Genomic DNA, 26,148 nt, shown 5'->3' with positions numbered 1-26,148 from the left:
CAGGCGTTTAGGAGTTGGGACAATGACTTTTATAGAGTTAAAATACAGGTTTAGCAAGGCGGTGAAACACTAAACTACTGTACTCTGAGAAACTGCAATCACCAACTACAAGCCTAACCCCCCCCCCCCCCCAAACCATGAATGACTTCAGTCTGTTAAGTCCTCGCTCCATCAACCTGGCACCCCACCTGGATGTCTCATGTGTGTACAGAGCCTGAAAGCTACTCAAATCAGGGAATACAAAGTACAAGATAAATATTCCAAATTGTACACAATATTATTTTAAGTAGCCATGGCCATGTGATATGTTGCAGCAGAGTGCTGTCCCATAAATAAAACATTTAGCCTGGATTTGGCTCCATAGATTTGAGCCATGTTTTTGACTATTTGAATGCAGCCCTGGTCTCACTTGTCCCAGTTAGTACAGGTTTAAAGCTCCCGGATGTTCTCGGCGGCTCTGATGGGATGTCCCACTTCAGCTTCACTTGCTGATTGGTTCGATATAGGGGGAGGAGCTACGGGTCTCCCTGATTCGCCTAAACTAAGCCCGCCCTCGGCCGTGATTGGACGGGTTTTGAGTACAGTATTGCCGGCTCTTATCGAGTCGGAAGCCCGCGAATTTCCCCTCCTCATTCCTACAGTACTACCTGAGAGACGCGAAGAAGAAAACGAAGAAGAAGCGGACCACTTCAGCGGTAAGAAGAAGCTCTTTAACTAAATAGAAGACTTGTCGCGATGTTACGACCTGCTTATTATTTAATGCATTTTTAAATTGTACGCTTCTGTAGCCGGACATTGAACTACAATGGAAGGCAGATATACGTGGGTCAGCACTAATTAAAGTGGGAGTTCTCATCCGCCATTGTTGTTGCTGTGTACATTCCTCCGCCAGCGGATGCAGAGGCAGCAGTGGACACCACCCGGGCCGCTGTGTCTGCAGATTCAGCATCCTGGAGCCTTTTTGGCAATTACCGGATAATTTAACCACACTGAATAGAGTACTGCCAACTTTTCACCAGTATGTATCCTGCCCCACAACAACAGTCTGGACCTACTGTATGCTAATGCCACGCCCCCTCGCCATATGTTTTGTTCGTTCATTTAATATTATTCTATCCTATTTTTGTTTAAATATACTTAGCTTTTTTTAGGGGATTGATAAAGTATGTATCTAGATTTACACGAACGTTACATACATTGAAACTTTACTGTCCTAGTTTATAATAATACTTTAATCTTACATAGCGCTTATTACCCCAGAACAGCCATTAAAGATAATGGCTGTTTAAAAAAAAGTGTAGTTTAAGTTTTAGATTTTATATATATATATTTATTTATTACTAAATAAAAAGTAAGATAAATATATCCAGTTTGAGAGTGACATGAATGTTACGTGTGTCTGTGTTTTCTAATCCCATCAGAATACTCCATGATGATATTACTACATCTCCAACAGTTGTTGCTCTTCTCTGTGAACAGATGGACTACCTGCCAGCTTTCAGAGTGGACGGGTCTAATGACCTCGACCTGTTACTTTCTCCTGAGGCGGTGGCCTTCAGCAGTAATCACCAGAAATTCAGCTCCCAGGACCCAAAGGACCCAGCACGGACCATGGGGGACGCCGTGAACCGGGTCCTTGCTGCCGGGGGGGATTGCACCGACTCCAAACTGGTTCTCAGCCGACACGAGATCCAGTTTGGGAAGTACAGAGGACAGACATTCCACTGGCTGCTCAGCGAAGACACCGGCTACGTGATCACGATCCTGGCGGCTCATCATCAGGAGCGTGAGTCGAGGGCCCACGACACCGACTCCCTGATGCAGAACAAGGACGCCCTGTCCCGGTACGCCCTGCTGTTCCCCCGCGTGATGTCTGCGATCCAGCAATTGAGGTTGCTCAACAGCGCCTACGATGAGGGAGTGCATGACTACAGGCGGGTGGGATTCGGGGAACTTGCTGAACTCTCGCACAGGGAGTTCTACGAGTCTGCAGATCCTGATGTACAGAGGTGAGTCACAGAGCGGGTCGTGATCCAAACGTCACCCCAAAGCGTTTCCTGTTTTCATCTAACAAGGTTTTATCCCTCTACAGCTACAGAGTGTGGCTAAGGAGAGCCCACATTCAGTCCATGGGCTCGATAATGGACCGCCTTCAGAGGTACGTGCTGGGGAGGGACCACCAAGCAGCCTCCTCACCTTCGGCTACACCCACCCCTTCAGTCTCCCCCTCCTCAACCCCCCCATCCTCGCCCCTCTACCCCACGCCCTCCCCGTCTTCCTTGGAGCTTTCAGAGGCCAAACAGAGTAGAGTTCCCAGGGATACTTGGTCTCCATCCTCAGTAGACCAGCCCTGCGGTATTATAGATTCCTCCCCAGAGGAGGACACGAAGCCGACTGCCGCTGAACTCAAGCTTTACTTTTCTTCAGGTAATAACGCCACAATCCTGTTTCATGTGATTAGCTCAGTGCAAAGTGACCCGTACCCGGGTTTCCCTTTTTTCAGTGGTTTAATTTCCTGTTTAACTGTTTGAAAAGCAGTCAATGAATTGTTGTTTTCTTTTCATCATCATGTCCGTAGCTCCTCCTTCACCTGTTCCTCGTGCTCCACCTTCTCCAGCGGCTGGCTGTCTCCCAGTTGATGTCAGTCCTCTTGATAGAATCTAAACATGCATATTGCACATTTGCTATTGGAAGTTGTGATGTTGTTCATTAACGGAGTTTCCAAATTGTGTTTCAGACTCTTCTCCCAGAGAGCTGGAGGAGCTCACTCCCCAGCATGCAGCATGAGTGGATGAGTCGGGCTCTGTTCACCAGGGACCAGAGTGGGGAGCCCGTCCTTAACGAGCAGCTGAAAAACTGGTACTACCCTCCGTATCCCGACCAGCTGTACATCCGGCCACCAGCCTCGCTCGATGACGTCTTTCAGCGGCCGTTCTTCCTCTGGGCACCCTACATGATGCGGCAGTTCACCATCCGCTGTCCGGTCTGTGCTTGTAAAATGACAGCATGCGGTCTGTACGAGACCGTTCGCAAGGTCCTGGACAACGACGGGTGGTATTTTATGGGCACGGAGTGCCTGGAGTGTCGCGGCTGCGGGAAGAAGTTGGCCTCCTGGTCGAGGAGCGTCATATCCCAGCTGGATGAGGGGCAGAGGAGGATGTTCCCAGCAGTGCTCACCTACAGGTACATCCAATACTCTCTCAAACTCTGGAGTGAAGGGCGGCAGAGCCTAAGAGCCTTATCAGTGCTACACACCTAAACGGTTGCAACTAAACAGGATTTATCTTTCTGTCCTTTTATCTCATTGTATCTAATGTAATGTATCTGCCCTGTAGCCTATCGTGTGACAAGAAGGTCTTCATGATGATGGAGGGACGGTCGCTTGGACACGATGCCGGCCGTTTGCACAACGACCTGGTGAAGCAGCACACGGCAAGCTGGGCGAAAAGTTGCCTCCACTACTGGTCTACTTACAAGAAGTATATGGCGACGGATCCTCCTCCTCCAGCGCCGCCAGAGATGGACCGAGTCCCCACCAGGCAGTGCATCCTCTCCGCCTTCCTCACGGACAGCTTCACCCGCCTGCAGGTGATGAAAACCAAGGTGACCTCGGTCTTTGGTTCCATCCTGAAAATGGACTCTAGCAAGAAGGTACAATGTTTACGCCAAGTCGTTCGTAATATACACTCTTTCAAATGTCATGTGCACTATATTTTAGTATGATCCATGTATTTTGAATAAATGAGAGCAATGTGAGCCAATTGTTTTTCTGCTTGTGTAGATCAACAGGAAGCTGGCCGGCCACACTGCAGACGCGGGTCAGTGGGTGACCAGCGTGTGCAACGAGTACGAGCAGGTGCTCATGTCCGTCCTCACCACAGCCGAGGGCTGCGGGCTGCAGCAGATGACCTCTGGGCTCGTCAGCCGGTACCAGCAAGCCGGGAAGGAGCCACCTCTGGTCCTCTACGTCAACAAGGACTGCTGCTCCACTACTGGGGGTTCAACTGCCGCCGCTCTGTTCCCCGAGTGGACCCAGCTAGTGGTCAGACTGGACGCCTGGCACTTCATGTTGAGGCTGGCGGCGATGGTCACCACCAAGAGCCACCCCTTCTACTGCAACTTCATGCGCCGCCTATCCGCCGCCATCTTCGCCTGGAACCAGGAGGACGTGGCCCTGCTGAAGGGCGCCATCGAGGCAGAGGAACCCGGGACCTGGAGCAGGGTCTCCCTCAAGGCGATTGCTCGCCACTGTCGCCGCCGCACACGCGGGACGCAGGACATGGAGCGTCGCATCAAGGAGACCCTGCACCGATTCAAGGTGGTCAAATTCAACACGGCCTTCCTCCTGCAGGACCATGAGAAGGTGGAAGCCATCTGGAGCGCCGAGCGACACCACCTGCAGTGTATCCAGGACCCACCGGGGCTGCAGATGTATATCATGACGGGCCGGCTGACCCGGGGAGGAGTCAGCCTGCCGGTGTACAGCTGTTCTCGCGGCACCACCTCCTTGGATTCGTTTCACCGCCACCTCAACAGGTTCATCCCTGGTGAGTGTCAGACGCCTCATCACGCAAGTGCATTTTCTCTGAGAGTCTCTTCTTGACTCACTCCTCTCTTGTCACGTTCCAGCCGCCAGTGCCTGTGCCATGAACTTCCAGCTCTGCCTGCTGGAGGGCCTGACCAGGTGGAACGAGGACCGCGGGCCTGCCTCGGCGAAGAGGGCGAATAGCCACCTGCTGCGCAACTACAGCAGCCCGTACCTGGACTCTGTGAACGAGCTGTCCCAACGCCTGTTTGGGAAGAGGCTGATCGAAGGCTACAGCCTGAGTCCGGAGTACACAGGTACCTGCTGAGGGAGAGGAACTCGGGAAGGCGCCAGTATGTTTTGACTTGTGTTCTTAAATTTGGGTGTTCTGTTCTGTGCTGCCACCAGGGGAGTTGATAGGGGTCAACTACCTGTTCTCCCAGACCGGCCAGGTGCTGCAGGAGCTGCCGAACGACCCCGACGTCCCAGAGGAGGAGGAGGCGGAAGAAGAAGAGCAGGAGCAGGAGGAGGAGGAGGTCTTCATGCACCAGGTTGATGAGGACTTTCAGGAATTCATGTTCGATAGAGATTTCCAGTCAGACACCTAACAGCCTGAGGTATCCGAGCTGGCCGACCTCCAGGTACATGATCGCTTTACCCTTTTCTACATCAGCTCCGTCGCCTCTCTCCTCGCAGCCGTGTGATGAATGAAGGACTGTGTTATCTTGCCCTCTGTAGGAGTGCGTGGACCCCAACGGCTCCCCGGGGTACCAGCACGTCCTGAACCTGGCCCCCACCTTCCTTCACTTGATGTCTTGACTCAAGAGAGGAGACGGCCGGCAGCAGGGAGAGGATGAAAGGTGAACAACTCTTACTGTAGTTGCCCCGTTGCTGATCCAAAAAAGGAAAGGCCACCACGGTCGCTGCTTGCCTTGTTTAGTGTGCAATTAAGGATTCATTATCACAGGTTATCACACTGCCAATACAGCAACATCGATATCTATTGATCCAAAAACAAAATGTCTCTCATTCACTTATATTGAACTTATATTTACGACAAATACATGAGAGGACTGTTGAGGAGACTAGAGGTCACAGCAGATGATTATTCATACTAAAAGCAATAATAGTTGTATCCTTCATATCCTTAACAGAGATCTGGTTGCCTCTCAATATGACCAGGAGACCGAATACCCAGGACAACCCCTGGTCCCTTCACCCGCCGGAGGAGTTTTAAACGTCCTCCACCTCTCAGGCTGAGGCCGGCCAGGAGAAGACCTTGTCCCTACCCCGGATGGAGGAGTTAAGAATTATACAGCAAAAGATGCTAACTGGGACGTTGCCTCCTCCTCTCCAAAGAGGACGACCACAGTTGAGGACCAAATTAGCCTGATGTGTGTATATAATGTGTGTAATAAATGTTTTAACACTCCGAAAATCTCCTTTCTTTTTTGTTCCAAAATTCAAAGAGAACAACCTTGATGACTCAAAAGGTATTTTATTGATAAACAAAACAATCCATTGAATTATAAACTCTCTGATCTCTTCGGGTGCAGCTTAAATTAACACAACTATCAGAACAGCCAAATTTTCCTTAAAAGTTCAATGTTAGGTTTCATGTTTCAAAAGAAATCTGTCATAAATTTATCCAAAGTTCACAGTCTTGGAGAACCCGGAACGTGATAAAACTCTGTTTCACCGACGGCCTTTAAACTCATCGTGATAATAATCCAGTTTTATCTTCACAGTTTCATATTTGTAGATTGAACTAGATTATTAATAACTTTACACATTGTATACTGTGTGTAATTACACACAACAGTACACTTTTTAACATCAGTACACAAAAAAACACTTTTGTACAAGTCCAACTTCATGAAGAGAAAACTTTTTTTGTATTTTATATATAAAAGTACAAAAACAGATTTAGTTTTCTTAACTTTTTGTTGTATTTTAAATTATTTTTATCTATATATATATACTGTACAACAAAAAAGTTGGACAAAAGTGTTTTTTTTGTATGTATATTATATGATATTATATGATATTATATGATATTATTATATATATATATATATATATATATATATATATATATATATATATATATATATATATATATATATATATATAATATTTTTCTCCAGCGTGAACTTCAGACTTAAAGAGTCTGCAGGCTGCAGTGCGCGGAGCGGCCTGCAGGGGCGCAGCGGATCACAAGGCTGCAGACGCGCTGAGGAGGAAGAGCAGCTGATTTGTTGTTTATCTCGTCGGTTGTTTACCCGTTAAATCGAACCGAGTCTCCATGGCAACACGCCGGTTAGTGGAGGTGTACCTGGACCTCCTGTCGCAGCCCTGCCGGGCGATTCACATCCTGCTCAGCTGCACCGGCATCCCGCACACCGTCCGTAGCGTGGCCCTGAGGAAAGGTAACCGACTCTCTACCGGACGGAAAAGTGGTTCTCCACCGAACCGGGAACCGGCAACTGGTTCTTTACCGGACCGCTAACTGGTTCTCTACCGGTCCGGTAACCGGTTGGTTCGCAGTTTGAAGCCATTTCGGTTTTCATGACCTCTGCCCTGGAGAACTTTGCCCCCCATCAGAGCTCTTATCGCGTCACGCAGAACTCCATTGCAATTCTGACAATTTTTCAAGATTTGCAAACTTTTGTCTACTTTTATATGAAAAGATGCCAATATGAAAAGTCGAAAAGTCCTCCTGATAATTTCGGCGCATAAATAAACAAAACAAGCAGCGTGTCGTTATCAGAACCGACCGGAAATTTCCTCCTGATTCTCGGATTGTCTCGAAAGTTTTTAGTCAGCCAGGAAACTTTTAAACTGCGTGATTTCTGAATAGAGTCTGGTGTGATCTGGTGTTTACAGGAGAGCACCGGACTCCGGACTTCACCAAACTGAACCCGATGCAGAAGGTTCCGGTGCTGGAGGACAACGGGTTCGTGCTCACAGAGAGGTACGTGCACGCGCACACGCGCGCTTTTTTAAAGTATCGTCGTGTTTTTCCTTCTTCTTCTTGAATGTTATTGTTGTTTAATGGAGGTTAAGCGTGTTTGTGTGTGTGCATGTGTTTGTATTATAGTGACGCCATCATGAAGTACCTGTGCACCAAGTACGATGTCCCGGAGCACTGGTATCCACGCCAACCAGAGAGACGAGCCAGAGTGGACGAGTACACGGCCTGGCATCACACCAACACCCGGCCCCACGCTGCTAAAGTCTTTCTACTGGAGGTACACACACCCGCCTGTCTCCTCCTGTCTGTCTCCTCCCATCTGTCCCTCTTTCTGTCTATCTCTGCCTCCACCCGCTTGTATGTCTCTACCTGCCTCTGACTCCACCTGTCTTTGACTCCATCTTCATACTTGTCTGTCTGTCTTTAGCTGTCTGTCCATCTCTCTTTCTGTCTGTCTCTGTCTCCATCTGTCTGTCTTTAGCCACCCGTCTGTCTCCGCCCACCTCTGTCTCTCTGACTCCACCCGCCTGTCTCTGTGTCAGGTGCTCATCCCGGTTCAGACCGGCTCTCCGGTAGACGAGGCGCGCTTGGTTCGCGCTGTGTCTGAGCTGGAGGACACCATGGACCGACTGGAGTCCATGTTCCTGCGCAGGCAGCCCTTCCTGTGCGGCGATGACATCAGCGTGGCCGACCTGCTCGCCGTCTGCGAGCTCATGCAGGTCAGGGGCTCCGATTGGTTCGGATATTGATCCTCCGTGGTGGAGGACGGGCTTGGTGTTGGGTCGCAGGTTCTGAGCGTGCTCTGTGTGTGTGTCTTTGTGTGTGTGTGTGTGTGTGTCTGCAGCCTCTCGGGGGCGGCAGAGACGTTCTGCAGCAGCGTCCTCAGCTGCAGCGCTGGAGGGGCAGAGTCCAGTCGGCCGTCGGCGAGGAGTTCGACCGAGCACACGCCGTCCTGTACGCCCTCAGAGACCGCCGCACAGCCAAGCTGTGACATCACAGAGGCGGCGAGACACACCTGAACAAGGGAGGAGCCAAATCATTACGGCCGGCGTCCAGAGACGATGTCACGAGGTTTGAAACATTTGGGGGACAAAGACACTAAAAGATCTCACATCGTTAATATTTGCATTAGTTAGTCAAAATGATCACCAGGTTTTTTCATAAAACATCATATTGATTTATAGAAAGAGATAACGCCGGCCCACAATGCAACACTGTATAATATAATTCTCACCTCTGCTGTGCATGAGAAGAAGAACAAATGTCCAACACGTCTGCAAGTCTTGAAGCCTAATAACCTTCATGACATCTTTTGAGTCTAGGAGATGTCACAGCTTTTCCTCCAATCAGCTCTCGCCTTAAAGATCACAGGAATGAACTATGATGTAAATAAAAATGTTTAATAATCCGATCAAACTTTTGAGATTATGTGTTTACTCTTCTGTCTCTTTGTTGTTGTCCTGCAGCGTCGGCCCTCCTTTTATTTGACTTCAGCTGCAGAAGTTTTGATGACAGATTTCAGTCTGACTCACAATGTTTGTTGTCATCTTGTTGATCAAATATTTTGTCACATTACAATTAATAATAATACAAATAAAACACTGTCAAGTCAACTCTTCTCGGTCACACTGAGTCGTGTGGTGGTTCATAAACTATCGTCTGCATATTCTGATGATTAGATTATAATCTGTATATATACCATAACAACATAAAGGGATATGAGACATTGTTGGCGGGATAATTTATTTAGAAATATATATATCTTTATACACACTGTATACATCAAGATGCAAGGGGAATCGGGAAAATAAAAAATATGGTATTTCATAAAAAGTTAACAAAAAACTTATTATAGTATGTCATGAAAAGTTTAAAAAAAAATTTAAAAAGTAATTATAGTATTTCATAAAAAGTTTTAAAAAAAAGTTTTAATGTTATAAGCTTATAAAAAGTGCCAGAAAAATATTATAGTTTGTCATGAAAAGTAAAACAAATACAATAATATGTCATGAAAAGTTAAAGTAATATGAAGTGAATTGTTTTACTTGTATTTAATAAAAGATCAGAGTACTTCAGTGACTTTAATGGTAACTAGTTACAGCAGCTGCAAGATATTTGTAGTAAAAAGTATCTTTTCTGTAGGGAGTCTCATAAACACTGCGGACTAGTTAACGCTGCGTAGTGATCGGGACTGAAGTGTGCGCATGCGCGACTACAGCGGCAGAAAATGATCATAAAGCGAGTTCGCCTGGTCAATCATTATAATAATAATAATAATAATAATAATAATAATAATAATAATAATAATAATAATAAATTATTAGACGTGATATTCAAACGTAAATCCCACTCTCAGTCCTCTCATGTGCTTTTTAATGTGGAAATATTTTCGACGGCTCCTGAATGCAGCAGCACGCGGTTGCAGCGTCTTCTGCTGGCGGAGGAAGAGACGTTCAGGGCTGCTTGGAAAATGAAAGCGAAAGAGTAGCAGTAAGCAGTGACTTTACAACACGGACGTTGGCTGAAGGTAAGTTTTATTAAGGCAGAACTGGAAAACAAAGCCAAGTTTAATCCAAAACTTTAATTTAACGAGAATGTGAAAGTGTTCAGATCCTGTACGTGTCGCTGCTCGTGACTTATCTAAAGCGATTCCCACGTTTTTAAAGACTTTTTTAAAAGGCGTGAGTTGCGTGTTGTTCCCCTGAAAGTAAGGCCGAAAGGGTTTTATACCGAATTATTAATTAGTTTATCATTTGACAGTCTTTGTTTTCCTCGTTGACGCTCATGTTTAGGACATTTAATACGCTGACTTTGACTGACAGCATGCGAAAAACTAATGTTTCCATTTCTCCTAGATTACCTTCAACATGTCTTCAGATGAGGTGATACGTCATTTTGCTTCTTCAAGTTTCCATGTTGTTGTTTTGTTGTTGTTCTTCCTTCTTATTAAAGATACACACAAGATCATCTACCAAATGTTTCTATAATGACCCTTTAACATACTTTGTATTTTTTATGTTTCAAGTAAAAGTAAAAGCTTCAAAGTAAAAGTACTCTTCGTACCGAATGGCCCAATTTTCATAATAATATATTTTTGTTGACTTATTTGTTGTTATTTTATTGTTTACATTTGTTTTAAATGAATAATCTGAATCTGCTAAATCACTTAATCCTTAAAATGTATCTAGTGGTGTAAAAGTATAAAGTATAAATACACTTATTTGTTTTATTTATGTTTTATGATGGTGTATTTGTGTGTTTCAGGAGTTCACTGTGGTGTCGGAGGACAAAAAGACATCAGAGGAAAGTTTGGAGCAGATCACAACTGCAATCTCCAACTTCAAGGTGCACTGAAACGCATCCGAGTAGTTTAGTGTTTTAATACACAACCTATTATACTTGCATAGGTATACTTATACATGAAAACAGAACATGTATAAGAAATAGAAAAGAAATATCCGTGTCATTAAAATAAAATACGGATACGTTTTGATGTAACTCAGACGGATACAAATGTATCTAAATGCCAGATTCTAAAACAAAAGTTACACAACGTCATACGGTTGTGAGGACAAAGTATGAATATAATCTGTGTGATTACTTTTTTAAATATGTCGACGTGACACTGTACCGTTATGATAAACATGCTGAAAGTCAGCATCGGTTGGCAGTAAAGTACTTTTAAGTCATTGCACATGAAGCGAAAACAACAGAACGCTACAAAGACGAGACGTTAGTGAACGCAGCTTGTGTGTGTGTGTGTGTGTGTGTGTGTGTGTGTGTGTGTGTGTGTGTGTGTGTTGGCAGAAAAAACATGAACAGCTGATCGAGGAGCAACGGGAGCTGGCCGCCAGCAGGGACGACCAGCGGGACATGACTCAGAAGTTCAAGCAGCGCTCCAGCAAAATGCTCCAGGACCTGGAAGCGGACCGGCGCTCGCACGATGAGCAGATCAGAATAGAAAAGGTGGGTTCTGTTATTATTATTATTATTATTATTTATCAAACACATGTGCTTGAGAGGTTTTCCAGTGACGTGTTGAGTATACTTCAATCCATGATTTAAATACTATAATACGAAATATACTTCAACTGAAGCGAGAACAAGAGCAACATAAACAACACGTGTATTTGGGTTAAATCTTTCTCATGGACACTTGTATTTATTGATCCTGGAATATCAATAATCCTGGCGCTGTCTTGAGAGGATCCTTTTTTTATTTGTGGGATTTTAATTTGAAAAGAGCGGCTTAAAGAACCGTTAAAACGTGGATAACAATAATAAATGGAAACACATTTTCACTTTATTTGCACGTCCCGTTGGTCGGATGTTGCTTTCTACTTGATGTACCTGAAGTGTCTCCGTCCTCCAGGCGAACGTGATCTCGATGAAGGAGAAGGAGGCCGAGCTGCTGGAGGAGATCCAGAGAGCTGAGGAGGCTCTGCGCAGTGAAGAGGCCAACAACGCTCACCTGCAGAAGCAGGCCAACGTACGTTTGTCTCGCTTTTACCGGTTTAGAACTGGCCCCGCCTACACACACGGTCTCACACGTCGACCCCGCCGCCCTATTTTTTGGGTTTTAGGTGTTCACCGGCGTCCCGGAGAGGCCGGTGGTCTTAAAGGGCACGCCAGGCGACGCGGCCGACGCGTTTGAGATGAAGCCACGCGTCGTTTACCCGATGGCGGGCGGGACGGTGCTGGTCACCTTCGAGGAGGAAGTGGGTGAGTCGGTCAGCGAGCTGTTCCTCGTTAGAGGAAGTTATGCGAGATTCTACCCCCCAAAAAAATAGTTATTTTTTAACATTTTTTGGTCTATAGTTCACTTGCAGCATTTGCCGTAGGAATAAAGGGAACTCTTGAGCTCACTGTATCCGCTGTAAAGTTTGAACATCAATAGCGTTAAGTCTCTGAGGGTTCTGGGTTTCACAGCTTTACGGGGACATTGAGGTTGGGCCCATGTTTGTCGTGCTGATGCGTCTCCCGTGTTCCTCCTGTTATCAGTGGCCAATAAGATCCTGGACATTCAGAAGCATCGGGTGCCTCTGGGATCAGACTGCTTCATCATCATAGAGGCCCGGCCGGTGCAGCTGATGCTGCCCAGGCTGGTGGAGGTACGGAAAAGACCCTCCTTACCCCTCTCTGTTCATTCATAGCGCTGTTCATTCATAGCGCTGTTCATTCATAGCGCTGTTCATTCCCGGTAAGAGTCATCTGTGCTCTCGTCTGTGCTGCAGATCGACACTGAGGTGAGTCCTCAGCACGTATTAATCTCCAACCTGCCCGAAATGGACATGGAGAAGCTGCTGAGCAAGCTGGAGATCCACTTCTCCAAAAGCAGACACAGAGGCGGAGAGGTGGACCGATGTGAACTGCTGCCCGACTCTCAGACCGTGGTCATCGGCTTCTTGGAGAAACACAGTGAGCTCCTGTTCCTGCTCCGCATGTTCATGATGCAGACCAGCTGCAGCTATGAGTTATCAATACATCATTTGTAGGATATACAACTGAAGGAGAACTTCTAGCCAGCAGGATGTGTTGTCTCGACTCTCTTGTTGGTCTGAAACCTGTTTCTGCCGTCAGTCGCCATGTGTTTGACGGAGCGAGCGCTGCATGAGGTGGATCTCCTTGAGAAGGGGCACAAAGTCAGAGTGACGCCTTTTCTCAACGGAAAGATTACAAACTTAAAGGTGAGCTTTGCAGAGAAGAAGCTTTCTGAAGAATATGCTGGAGTATATATATATGAATATAATATATGTATATATATTTCTATAAATATATCTATATACATCTAAAAATAATATACAAATAACAAAAAATGTGTTTGTGTATATATATATATATATATATATATAATTTAAAAAATGACTTTATATATAAATATATATTTTAAAAACTAATATATATATATATATATATATATATATAAAAAATGTTTTAAAAAATATATAATATATATATATATATATATATATAAATATATAAATATATATATTATATATATATATATAAAAATATATATAAATTTATATATATATATAAATATATATATATATATATAAACATTTATATATATATATATATATATATATAAATATATATATATATATATAAACATTTATATATATATATATATATATATATAAATATATATATATATATAAACATTTTTATATATATATATATATATATATATATATATATATATATATATATATATATATATATATATATATATATATATATATATATATATTCTTTTCCACCTTTCCCGTCCAGACCAAGATGACGGTTTGTCCTCGCACTGTGCTGCTGACGGGAATTCCCGACGTCATGGAGCCGGAGACGCTGCAGGACCTTCTGGAGATCCACTTCCAGAAAAGCAGCAACGGCGGAGGAGAGGTGGAGGCCTTCCTCTACAACCCGCTGGGTCAGGAGACCGTGGCCGTGTTCGAGGGCGTGGACTCTGTCTCAGAGGAGCAATAAGACGAGATTACATCTACACTCTATCCTTCAAACCTTTTGCTCCTGTAGTTTAACACAAACTCATGTTTAAAACAAATCTTGAACTCTTGTACTATATTCAGACAAGAAGAAAGGATTTACGTGGGGTTTATTCTGTCCAGTTATTTAAAGAATTTAATGGAAAATACAGTGATTATAGTGGTACAAGAAGGACTCTTTACTTTAATCAGCTTTATTACATGAACATGTAAATAGCCTGCTGTAACATGTTAGCATTTTGGTGGCTGCAATTTAACTGTTATGAAATAATGAAAAGAAAGATTGACATGTTTTTGTTTACTATAGATTGGTGGGGAAAAATAAAACTGGGGAAACACTGTATTTGCTTTTCACACATTATTTTATTAATTTCCCAAAATTGCAAAGAATTCCTTCATACCAACATCATGAAATGTTTTATTTAAAAGGTGAAAATTATTAAGTTCAGCTGAAAAATTTAAAGAATTAAATGAGTTGAGTGGTTTTCATGTAGCAAATAACTCATTTATTATTTTTGTAGCACCACTAAATAAGAGTTTACCATTTTAACCAAATAAATAATTGAATTACAAAAAAAAAAGAGACTGAACTCAGATCAGGTTTATTGTAAAAACATCACAGCCGAGTAAAAGTAACAACACATTAAAAAACAATCCCGCTACGTCACCGAGTGACCACCACACACTGGACAAAATAATAAGAACAGCAGCAGAAGATCCAGAGAACAAACAGACTAACGGACCGAGGGTCAGGCACTTCGATAGAAGAGGGAAAAGTGTGTGTGTGTACTCGTTATTGTTACTTTGTTGGACCCGACTACAGGGAGCACACCAACGTCATGGGGACCTTTTACCTTGTGGGACCCAAAATGGGCCCCACACCGTTTTTCATTTAAATGAGCTCAGGAGCCTCCCTGATATGCCTGTTGTCCCACAAGGTGACAAAATATGGAAAAGTGTGCGTGTGTGTGTGTGTGTGTGTGTGTGTGTGTGTGTACAGAAAAATACATTCAAAGTGAGGAAAGTCAGAGCGGGGGGGGGGAAAAAAACAGCAAAAAACACACACTGGTGACAGTCAAATACTTTGGAAGACAGTTCTAATCTTACATCAAGGTCAGGAAAAGTACAATTTAAAAAGCTCTAAAATAAGAGTACTACTTGTTACATTGTTTCCATAGTGATCACACACCCCAAAATGCAGTGCAGGGGTGACGTCCGGCGCGTAACAGTCCTTCTCTTCCACGGCAGTGCCGCCTTAAATCTTACAGTTTTGTGCGGCCGTCGTCTCACAAACGAAAAACCGACAACACGTAAACGCCGCTCCTCTCGAAACGCCCGGATGCAAAACCCCGACGTGACACACGGTCAGTGCAAACTCTTGTCCTATGACAGCAACGACGAGAATCGTCCTACTGGTTATATGTTGCGTTTTGCAAGTACTACTCACATGTAACAGTTAATAAAGATTTTTTTTAGAGGCAACAGAAACAGGTTGTTTCAAAGTAGTACAGGTTAATATGTGTTATTTTCCTCTTCCTTTTATGAAATACATTTTTGAATGCTCGCGTTGATGAAGGATTGCATTCTGACAAGAGTCCTAAACACAGAATATATATATATATATATATATATATATATATATATATATATATATATATATAGCTACTTTAAATTTGGAAAATATTTCTGAAAATAGTGCTTTAAAAAAGAAAAAGTTAAATAAAATTAAAGACAGAACGCAATGTTGGGTTAAAATTAATGTTATTAACAATGAACAGGGTCCTCAAGAAGAGTTCATCCGAGTGGCTATGAGGACAGTGGAGTGTATTCTTTTTGCAAATTGACCCAATTCTGTGAGACTTGATTGTGCGTGTGTGTGATATGTAACATGTCACAGCTTTACGTTTTGATCATCTGCAGTCGCTCTTTTCCTTTCCCTTCCATCGACAGCTGCTTTTTTCCTGCTCTGCCGTCCCGACCTCGAGGGTTAAAGGTCGCGTCGGGGCAAAAAAACCCATTGCATATTGTTGTTATCATTATTATTGCTTCCCAAAGCGAGCCGTTACCACCGACAGGAGTCCCATGAAAGTCCACACGGAGAGGAGACGTGGAGAGGAAGCAAGGCTGGTGGGAAGCAGGAGTGCTTTAGTGGATTTAGATAGGAAGGGGGAGAAGGGAGGATGGAGGGAAGAGGGAGGGGGAGGAGGAACGGGGAGGGAAGAGGGAGGAGGGGGATGGTTGTCCAAACTGGAGTCATGAGTCTAACCGCTGATGCAACTGGTAATGTGCAATATCGCCGTTAGACGACCAGTGGTGCCCAGTCGCTCGCTGTGCGTCCATACTGGGAGAAGCAAAAGGAAGCAAGAGAGAAAAAGGGACACATTTTTAATTTGTTGCTTTTGTGTTACATTTTAGTTTAAAGAGAAATATTCAAATTGGGAGTTACACTAAACAGAGTTCATACACATTTTGACCAATGACTTAACCAAATTTCCATAACTTTTAACCAAATTATCAGGGCTTTTAACCACATTGTTATGACTTCTCCAGGTTTTCCATAAGACCGTAAGAACCCTGACTTAATGAGTCTGACGTTGTGACACACAATCTAAACAGCATCATCCAGTCACATGCATTTTGCTTCTTTTTGTTTTAAAAGTGTTAGCTGAGTCTCTCTCGTGGCCACCGGGAGGCGCCAAACTGCATGTTCGCCTGCAGCGGCTGCAGGAAGCGCTCACCTGAATGTCAGTAAGCTCTTTGTAGAAGCGCTTCGCCAGGTCCGGACCGTTCTCCATGGTGGGGATCTGATGGGTCTGAGAGGGGAAACAAACCTTTTAGTCCTTTAGCCCAAAAATGTTACTTTGCACACAAATGAAAACCTCGTAGAGTCACAGTAACCGGGTTCAAGGTGAGAACGAGCAAATAAGGAGGACACAAGGACACAGACAAATGTCAACTCTGTAAAGAAGGACACGAGAAGGACGCGAGGGAGGGTCCTCCTACCTTTCCTTTGTAGAGGAGGCTGCCGACGGGACACACCACGCAGGCCGTCCCCGCCCCGAACACCTCCAGGACCCTGCCGTCATCCAGAGCGCCCAGCAGCTCCTTCATGCCCATCGTGCGCTCTGTCACCTTGAACTCGCCCTGAGGTGACACACACACACACACACACACACAAAGCAGCAAACAATAATGAGCTACTGCAAGGGTTTCAAAAAGACCAAAAATGTTAGGATAAAATTGACATTTTTCGTCTGTTTTTTCCTTCTCGGACTTTGAGTTAATCATTTTGTTGATCACTTGTGCCTCAAGTGGAGAGAACTGATTGCACAGTATAAGCATTAAAACTTGGTTTTCTTATTCTCTTGAGCACCAGTCTGTCCATCTGCATAGTTTTAATGTGATCGACAGGTTTTGGAGGCACAAGGTGCTGCTTTATTGTTCTAAAAGCGCCTTTTCATGTTAGACATTTGAGGAGCCATTTTTGTGGAGGTGTGATTTAAAAACGTGTGTGTGTGTGTGTGTGTGTGTGTGTGTGTGTGTGTGTGCCGTTGACTTCTGAGTGATGGTTTTGTGTTGTCGTACCCAGGATCTGGCCAAGTCCAGCAGAGACTGTCTGGTGACTCCTGGGAGGATGATGCCGTCCAGAGGAGGCGTGAACAACTCCCGCTCTGGAAGATGAAAAAAAGGCACACAAACACAGTTTTAGCTTCACGGCGACGATGAGATCTGAAAGTAAAGAGAAGGGAAGCGTCAGGAAGGAGTCTGACCTCCTTTCTCGTTGGTCCAGTAGATGAAGAGGTTCATGGTGCCGACCTCGGTGATCTCCTCTTCCTCGCCGTACAGCCACAGCACCTGCTGGCAGCCGCGCTTCACCGCCTCGCTCTGCACGGCGATGGTGGGGCCGTAGTTCCTGGAGGGGGCGGGACCAAAGGAAATAATTACATATACACACATACACTGTTTTCCCCGTATACTGTATGTACTTCCTGAAACTGCAGCACAATCTGTTGCTGGAAAGTAACGTTTTCTTATACAGGGAACTTCCAAAGTGTCCAAGTTGTCCAGATTTAGAAGTAAACATCTCACAATAATTGACAGGATTATGACTTTTTGATGAAACTTTGATCTCATACAGACTTTTTTTTTCTATTTCATTTACTACAGTGTGACGTAATATTCTATGACTTTATTAATTCACAGCATACAAAACTTATTTGATCACGTTTATTTTGGCATTCTTTAGTACAATGTTTCCAATATTGTTTTACGCCATATTATTACTTTTTTTTTTAAAATACCATGCTATTTGTTTGAAGTTATGCCTCAATATTAGACTTTAATAAGGTTTTTGTTCCATTTTATTAAATACTTTTACTAAATTTTTATAGCTTACTTTACAAGGACTTTTATTACACGACTTTTCTCTGACCTTTTTCTGGCACGTTAAATATGACTTTTTTTAATTACACGTTTATGGCCTTTTTAAAAAATGTATTTCTTGGCATGCTGACTTTTTATACATCTTTAAGCCAAGATTCAAACTACCGGCAGAGCACACGAGAGCTCCATTTTTTGTTAATAACAAATAAATTAAAGAGAAAATTCCCTGCTCGAAGCTCCGCTTGCACTCAACGCTTTTTATTTATGATATTCAGATTGGTGGTGCTTGGACTACTTTGTTGAAATTATATGTAAATGTATATTATGGAGACCTCGGGGTAGGTTACTTTTTCATGAGGGTCGAGAAATACATTTTAGTAACTGTAACTTTTTGAATTTTAATTTAAAAAGGATACGAGTGGAGGTAAATATGTCCAATATTTACTCTTCTCTTTCGCTCCACATGCATGATGTTTAAAAAAACAATATTAGGCAACTCCTTGATATATATTTATGTCTAAAATATCTATGTTGGACCTTTGATCAGCCGATATTGACTTAAAGTAAATATGTTTTCAATTTAAAAACAGCGCCTTCAGTACAGAGTTTGTCCACTGAGGGGCAGCGACGAGCCGATATTTAAACTGAACTGTCCGGTTTTATTACTATATTAAACATAATATTTCAACACTAAAATACAGTCCTAGAATCGTCATCAGCCATCTGAAGATAAGAAGCTCCTTTTATAGATCTAATGTTTGAGAGTGAAAAGAGAAATGACAACAATAAGGACTGAAAATAAAAGGCTTCTCACACACAATAAAAAAACATGATGACATCATCACACACACACACAGAGCGACCCTTTAATATCTGCTCTCCGGTCACATGACTGCTGCTGCTGCTGCTTAATCCGAACCAGCAGTCAAACTGGGAGCGGGTCGTTCTGGTTTAGTGGTTTAGTGGTTTAGTGGCCGGCGTTGCGTAATCCCGCCGCAGCCGAGCGGACCCGCGTGGAAGCAGACTTGTGATTAGAGGCCGTGTGGAATGAGAGCAGATTACAGCAGCGCCGACTCGCCCTTTTGAATCCCCTTCACTCAGAGGAAAAGAGAGTGAAGTCACCGCGGCGTTGGAGTTCACGAGACATTTTCGGTCTTTTTAAATCCCCGTTATGGATCGTGTCGCTGATCTCAGCTGCATCGACGAGGTTAAAAGTCTCTACGTTCCCTGCTTTGACAATAAGAAGCTCTATTGTTTCACCGTGTTCTCATTTCTGGGCGCAGATTTGAGCAGAATCTTCACCTCATGAGCACAAACAGTTGCACTTTTGTCCAGATTCACAGCTGAATAATGAAAAACTAAAACGCAGCCGAGGAAGAGACTTCACATCAGTGTTAAAACACACACTAGAACTGAAATAATATTCATTATGATGCTTTAATTGGGCAGAAAAACTGTATTCTTATCAAATTTCAAAATGCAGTTTTGTCACCCATAATTTTTTTGAAACCGTTTTTCTTTTTCCAGTTACTAATATTTGATTATCTATCTATTTATTATGTACTCTAATAATCCTTCCTCCCAGAACGGTCTGCAAAAAAAAAAAACACAAAAGAGATTTTTTTTGTATTTTTGAGACAATTTCTTGCAGTTATTTCTGGTACGACAGGCCAACGAACGTTTGTCTCCAGCAAACATTTAAACCAGCCGCAGCTCAAAGTCCTTCAGCCTGAGAACAATGGGCAGAATCAGACTTGGAACACTTCGCACGGACGAACCTCACGGAAAAATGTCAGACAGGTTTAGCAAGATGTGGAGTTTACAATGTGACTCATCAGGTCAATGAGTGAAGCGCTTTTAATACTTCTAATAACGTATCATTAACAGGCAATTCACCAACACGCTGAGGCTGCACTTTGGCTCAAATTCAGGTTAATATCATTTTGACGTTTAAAGTGTGTCAAATAAACCGCTTTTTGGATTAACAGCCAACCGCCTCGAGGTGAACCAACCGCCTTACGCACGCGGCCTCGTGGGAGAAAATAATACTTGTTATCGTTATATTCTGATGCCAAGAGGCGGCGGTGAAAGCAGCGCTTCATTTCTGTGGATTGTGAAAGTGCGATAACATTTTTTAAATCGCACAAACTATCGCGATCTTAACATTCAGGTCCCGATAAACTCACCCGCCCATCTTATAGGCCCCGACGCCGCCTCTCCAGGCCCGGACGAACGAAGGGTCGGCCAGCAGGGAGACGGGGTTGAAGGAGCCGGTGGCGAAGTACGGCCCCACGGGGCCGAGGATCACGAAGATCATCGCCTGAGTTGCGGGAGACACGCCGAGCGACGGCTTGAGGAGGAAGAGGAGGAGACGGGGTTATCGGGAGTCAGCAAGGATTGACGACCAGGTGTTCAGACGAGCTGAAGCCTCACCTCAGTCCCGATGAAGGTGGGTCTGATGTAGAGGCTGGCGTCCTGGGAGAAGGGGACCCACTCCTGGTCCACCTCCACCAGCTTCGTGATGCACTTGAGAAGTTCGCCTTTATCGTACAGCTGCGAGGGGAACGAGACGACCACGTCAACGGTCAAATAATCAGGAAGAAATACGCTACATGAGCACATAGAAGCAGCCAGAGTGGGAGGAGAAGGACTGATCTATTATATCCGAGTGCAGGTATATTAATTTTTTTACTGAAAACAAAATGGCCGGCTGCTGCAGAGTTTAGTCGCTTTACAAATACATCTTTACTCGTTGAGAGACGTGAACTTGTGTTCTCTTCCTCGCAGCACAAAGCAAGTGAGACTCCAGACGTCGTGGCAGGTTTCCATTGTGCCCTGGGCTCCTGAAGGAGTATTAACCCGTGTTGCTCTGGGTATCGGGCCTGTGGTGGGCACGCTGCCAGGTTGTTGTGCAACAGGAGGTTAGCAGCTTCAGGGCGTCCCGCCTGCAGGAATGTGAGGCTCGTTCAGGCCGAGCGGGCGCGTTGCAGCAGGCGATCGGAGACAAAGTCCAGTTTCACTCGCAAGCGGTGACAGGTGGTGGTGGACAAAACCATTTCAGGGGAAATTGGATCCCAATTGCTGGTTTATAGCTGCTACGTATTTAAAAACATGGCCAGCAGACGTGCACACAGAATTAAAGACATTTTAATATTTGTTGCATTTGCGATTTTTACTTTTTCCAGATAAACCTAAACAATAAGTCTCTGGAGGCGAAGCATCACCGCATCGTTGAACTGGACGGAAGATCATCAGCATGTACAACGTGCAGCATGTGACGTCATATTTTCAACCGGTCCAAACCGGTCGCTTCAGGTACCAGAAGAGTTAAAGCAATATCCAGATTCCAGTTTAAATAACAGATTAAATAACAAAAAAATAAGTGGTTTTTACCCTCTTGGGTTTTGCAAATGCAGGCCAACCTGTTAAAATAAAACCACAACGTCTCTCGGTTCTTGTTCTTCCCTAAAATGTGGTTATTAATCGTTTACTGAGCGATGGTGTGGGATGTAAAGAAAACTAAATACTTCTGCAGAGTTTCTCACGGGTTGTCGGATGCAGCGGGTCGAGTGTTAAGCGCGTTTTAAAGAATGTGTGTGTGTGCGCAAGCGCTTGATTGATGGTGCGAATCGTCCCTGAGGATCACTCAAAGTCACTGAAGGTCACTGGAGGTGCATGAACTCACGGGAAGGCTGCTTCGGTCGGCGCTCCGGTGCATCCTCTCCATGTTCAGCATGGGTCTGAACAGGCGGATGTGGTTGTCCTCTCCGCGAAACGCCTTCATGCCTTCAAACAGCTGCAGAGAGGACGGAAAGTTCATTCATTCATTGGACTGTTTCTGTTTGACTGATATCAGGAGGGTTCCTCCTCCTCGACAGCAGCAGCGAACCTGCAAACAAAGTCTTTCTGATGATTTTATTCATTTTTTAAGGTCAAATACCCATGTGTTCCTCTGCAACTGGACGATTGTAGTGAATTCAAAGCGTGCATCGTCACAAACTAAACATTTAAATCGCCAAATGTGGTGGTCTAACTGCTTCTTCAGAGACCCGTTCACCTCGAGGAGTGGATAAGTATGAAGAGAAGGTGAAGGGGATCACATTATCACATCATTACATAGAGTAAACAAGAGTCACAGACGACTCGGAGCCCTCGGCTCACCTCGATGGAGTAGTGCAGGGCGGAGCTGGCCGGGTGCAGCGACAGGTTCTGGAAAGGTTTGACCCGCGGCGCCTCCCAGCCGTCCTTCGCCGACCAGTTGATGGTCAACATGTGGTCGGAGAACTGCTTGCCGAACACCAGGGTGGACGGGTCGGGCTTCGGCTTGCATGCCGCGTTGCGCTCGACCACGAGGTCCGACGCCTGAAGGCGAAGACAAGCGGGCGGAGAGACGGGCGGAGGAAGAAAAGAAGGAGACGGGACGAGAGCAGAGCAGGCCACGGAAACAGTGATTGGTTTTTTTACATCGATGTTATTGGCAGAGCATGCTTAAAAAACGGGACAATTAGGCGAGCGTTACACAGTCAGTTGACTTATCTGGACAATTAGACCCGATTAATTAAATTAGACTGAATTAAATATTAATACAACAGGTAGACAGCGAGGAAAGGAACAGACAAGGAAGAAAAAAACTTTAAATTCTCGGAAAATTGAAGAGGCAAAGCCCTCTGTTGAGAAATGCTACTTCCTGCTCCGACGCCGAGGCCTCACCTGCTGGGAACGAGTGTTAATGGTTTCCTCATTACCTTAAAGGAACTGGCGAACCGCAGCGAGCCAAAGGACAAGGGGAGAGCCTGAACAAGTCGTCCATTGAGTGCCTGAAAATCAAACACGGGGAAAAAACAACAACTTCATGATATGTGTATTTGTATAATGAGTTGAAAGGTTGACAACTTCTTAACAATACTTTTTGTCTTCACAGGTGACCAGAAGTCATCCGGCCTTGAGGGGGGAACACAAAGGGACACCATGTCATGACATTGCGTGTGGCACTCTCAGCACCAGTCACGTGTGTGTGTGTGTGTGTGTGTGTGTGTGTGTGTGTGTGTGTGTGTGTGTGTGTGTGTGTGTGTGTGTGTGTGTGTGTGTGTGTGTGTGTGTGTGTGTGCGCGTGTGTGTGTGTGTGTAGGAAGCAGCCGGTGTGGACTGCTGTAATTAGAATCGGACACAAACGCAGGCTACAAAATGAGGAATGCAAGGTGAGAAAGTAGTTTGGGTGGATCTTGGGTGTGTTCATATGACCCCAAGAAAGAGAAGAAGAAAAAAAAGAAGCCACCAGATGTCTGAACCGTGCGACACACAATCTACAACAGCGAAAACAAGTGCATGCCTGTTCTTGTTTCATTGTGTTTCTAATCTGTGGTATTTGGGCTGAATGCATGTTGGCAGTGGTTCCTGTCATGGTAGGTAATGCAGTTAAAATGAATATGGTAATAATAATGAAGTAAATTCTGCTCTTGAGCAGATAGTTTGGCTGAGTTGTCAAGCAGCATAATTGATGCTTTGGAAATTCTAACGTAAAAAGTTCCACAGCAACTCTGAAGTCGAGTCCATGTGTGTGCACTTCCTCCAGTAGATGATGCAAGTCCTGTCTTTATTGCGACAATACACTAGTGGAGCTTTACATATGTAAATATTGGTGTGAAGTTTGTGACATGCATGTAAATCTGATGTTTGATGTCTGTTTTTGTTTTTATTATTATGGAGCCACAATCTTTAAGTCAACAAAAATGGAGAAATTTGTGTGCCAAGAGTAAACAAATAAACACACACACACACACACACACACACACACACACACACACACACACACACACACACACACACACACACTTAGTTGTGCAGCTGGAGAGAAAAAAGCAGGGTGTAAGCCTTGAGCCAAAGTCAGTTTAAAATTCTGGCAATTTAAGGAAAGTTGACTGACGGCGTCGTTAACAAACTAATTACAAACAGATAAGTGACTCATTTAACATCCGAAGAATACATTGTTCAATTCGGCATCTGACAATCTGCCATCATCTCACCGTCTTGCCAAACACTATCCACCCAAACCCGCGGAAGGTGGTAAAATATGAAACATTTGGTAACTTATGTGTCTTGCCATGAATTTAAGTAAATTTTGATAACTTTATGTGTGCCGAATTCGTCACCGCAACGCGAAGATTTAGAGAAGATACTGGGTTGTGTTTTACGATGCGTTGTTTGTTTTACTGATAAGCAAGACAGTTTTAATTCCTACATTTTTGCATGCAGTTCGGTTTGATGACCTTTCCCTGCTGCATTGTTTTTGGCACGCTCGGGACTACCGTCAAAGATAACTGTGTGATTATCTCTTTTTTATCGGCCTTATCGCTCCTGTAAGTGACCCATTTACACAGACAGTCAATGTAAACAGGTAATAAACAGCACAGACACGTCGGTCAGTGAACTCACCGTTCGGAGCGCTGCCATCTCCGCTACGTAACAATGATAAAACGCGATAATGTGTTCGTGTGGAAACAGAGCTCAAAGTCAACTTGAGTTCCGCTTTGAAATACGAGACGCGTTCTCTCCGCTGGCTGCTCGGCTCGGTTACGTCCAGAAACCTCCCACACATAACCGGCTCCTCGGTGTATTTATGTTAGTCCTTTCAACACTTGACTTTGCTCGTTCAAAAACACATTTTAAACCTTTTGCGATTTATTTATTTATTTATTTATAAATGTGTTTCGTTGATATTAAAATATCATTTTACTGTTCACAAAGACGTTAGTCTAAATAATAATTAACTTAATTAAAAAATATATATAATCTTGGAAATAGTTTGTCTTTTCAAGGACGTCATTGGGGGCGTGACAAAGCGTGACATCTGATTGGCGGAGAGCAGAGGGCTCATAAAGCAGGTTTATTCGAGGTCATGCAGGTTGATGCTGATTGGTCGGTTGGAGGGGGCGGGTCTTGTTACATAATATGCCCATACAAATTAAAAAGACTCACCTCATGTAGTATTCATCTTAGTACATATATATGTATACTTCATATACACTACTTCATATGCACTTTTGCACCTTTTTTATTTTATTGTTTAATTCCCCTAATTAATACACTCTGCTGTTGTGTTGTATATATTGAGCATCTTGGGTATGAATAAAGTACACAGTATATCTATCCATCTCTATCTGGTGAAAGATACATGAACCCACAAAACCCTTGAAAAGTTGCTATTGTATTGATGTTTTGCCTATACTGTTAAAAAACTATTTTAACTAAGATTTTTAAAAAAACAGTGAAATTCAAACATAAAATGTATCAACATTTAAAATACTTATGTGCCCACAATAAGTATTTTTCCTCTGGTGAGATAGAAGAGCTTAGTTTCAGCAATGTGTTGTCTCTTCATGTTCCAGCTTGTTCCAGGTTGCATTATTATGAGTGACACTTGTTATTGAAACAGGAAGTTCCTGCAAACATTTAGATTTTTAAGCATCTGGTTTATTTTCTATTTATATACAACTGCTGCTTAAAGGTATTTGTTTAACTATTGTTCATCTTTTTGTTCCCCATTTAGAAAACTATAAATATATATTCATAAAGAGGACTTTCCACAAGCTAAAAGCACGAGAGACCGTTCAGACATCTGGTTCCCTCAGACACCTGAGTCACACTTTTGTAACAGCAGATTAGAACATTAGTGAATGTATAATCTGCATTTAATCTGTGAAACAAACTGAATTTATTTATATTGCACAATTTTTGGGCGTATAGAGTCAAAGTGCTTCAAAATAAAA

The 26,148-nt window shown here is 43.8% G+C and overlaps 4 protein-coding genes across 5 annotated transcripts; 3 read left to right on the top strand and 1 right to left on the bottom strand.

Annotated features, from left to right (window-relative positions):
* The first annotated feature begins 1,031 nt into the window (after positions 1–1,031).
* LOC137786861 (uncharacterized) lies at positions 1,032–5,963 on the top strand. Its single transcript, XM_068578978.1, has 11 exons — positions 1,032–1,056; positions 1,480–2,009; positions 2,093–2,427; positions 2,579–2,640; positions 2,738–3,183; positions 3,336–3,651; positions 3,782–4,547; positions 4,630–4,842; positions 4,934–5,166; positions 5,264–5,385; positions 5,680–5,963. The coding sequence occupies exons 2-9, from the start codon at positions 1,480–1,482 to the stop codon at positions 5,131–5,133; spliced, it is 2,868 nt and encodes a 955-aa protein (XP_068435079.1). The 5' UTR covers positions 1,032–1,056; the 3' UTR covers positions 5,134–5,166; positions 5,264–5,385; positions 5,680–5,963.
* Positions 5,964–6,740: 777 nt separating this feature from the next.
* Positions 6,741–9,112, top strand: gstt2 (glutathione S-transferase theta 2). 2 transcript variants are annotated; one of them, XR_011077603.1, is made up of 6 exons: positions 6,741–6,954; positions 7,412–7,499; positions 7,626–7,776; positions 8,042–8,218; positions 8,344–8,570; positions 8,966–9,112. XR_011077603.1 is itself a non-coding variant. In XM_068578919.1 (5 exons), the coding sequence occupies exons 1-5, from the start codon at positions 6,831–6,833 to the stop codon at positions 8,488–8,490; spliced, it is 687 nt and encodes a 228-aa protein (XP_068435020.1). In that variant the 5' UTR covers positions 6,741–6,830; the 3' UTR covers positions 8,491–8,915. The 2 variants fall into 2 exon arrangements, 1 of the variants encoding a protein (XP_068435020.1); XM_068578919.1 differs by lacking the exon at positions 8,966–9,112 and having other exon boundaries at positions 8,344–8,915.
* Positions 9,113–10,294: 1,182 nt separating this feature from the next.
* On the top strand, positions 10,295–14,332 carry ifi35 (interferon-induced protein 35). Its single transcript, XM_068578571.1, has 9 exons — positions 10,295–10,381; positions 10,764–10,844; positions 11,307–11,465; positions 11,872–11,988; positions 12,083–12,221; positions 12,501–12,610; positions 12,734–12,917; positions 13,080–13,186; positions 13,776–14,332. The coding sequence occupies exons 1-9, from the start codon at positions 10,367–10,369 to the stop codon at positions 13,980–13,982; spliced, it is 1,119 nt and encodes a 372-aa protein (XP_068434672.1). The 5' UTR covers positions 10,295–10,366; the 3' UTR covers positions 13,983–14,332.
* Positions 14,333–15,666: 1,334 nt separating this feature from the next.
* bcat2 (branched chain amino-acid transaminase 2, mitochondrial) lies at positions 15,667–24,968 on the bottom strand. Its single transcript, XM_068579390.1, has 11 exons — positions 24,815–24,968; positions 23,128–23,199; positions 22,544–22,744; positions 22,068–22,178; positions 20,816–20,935; positions 20,569–20,732; positions 17,770–17,912; positions 17,585–17,670; positions 17,003–17,143; positions 16,738–16,812; positions 15,667–16,340 (listed from the first exon to the last, which is right to left on the bottom strand). The coding sequence occupies exons 1-11, from the start codon at positions 24,830–24,832 to the stop codon at positions 16,299–16,301; spliced, it is 1,173 nt and encodes a 390-aa protein (XP_068435491.1). The 5' UTR covers positions 24,833–24,968; the 3' UTR covers positions 15,667–16,298.
* Positions 24,969–26,148: the final 1,180 nt, after the last annotated feature.

The sequence above is a fragment of the Clinocottus analis genome, unplaced genomic scaffold (assembly GCF_023055335.1).
Source record: "Clinocottus analis isolate CAN_PGR_092001 unplaced genomic scaffold, fCliAna1.0.p SCAF_16, whole genome shotgun sequence".
NCBI classification, from domain to species: domain Eukaryota; kingdom Metazoa; phylum Chordata; class Actinopteri; order Perciformes; family Cottidae; genus Clinocottus; species Clinocottus analis.
The sequence above is the reverse complement of the archived record's forward strand: the minus strand, read 5'-3'. Positions and strand labels throughout refer to the sequence as shown.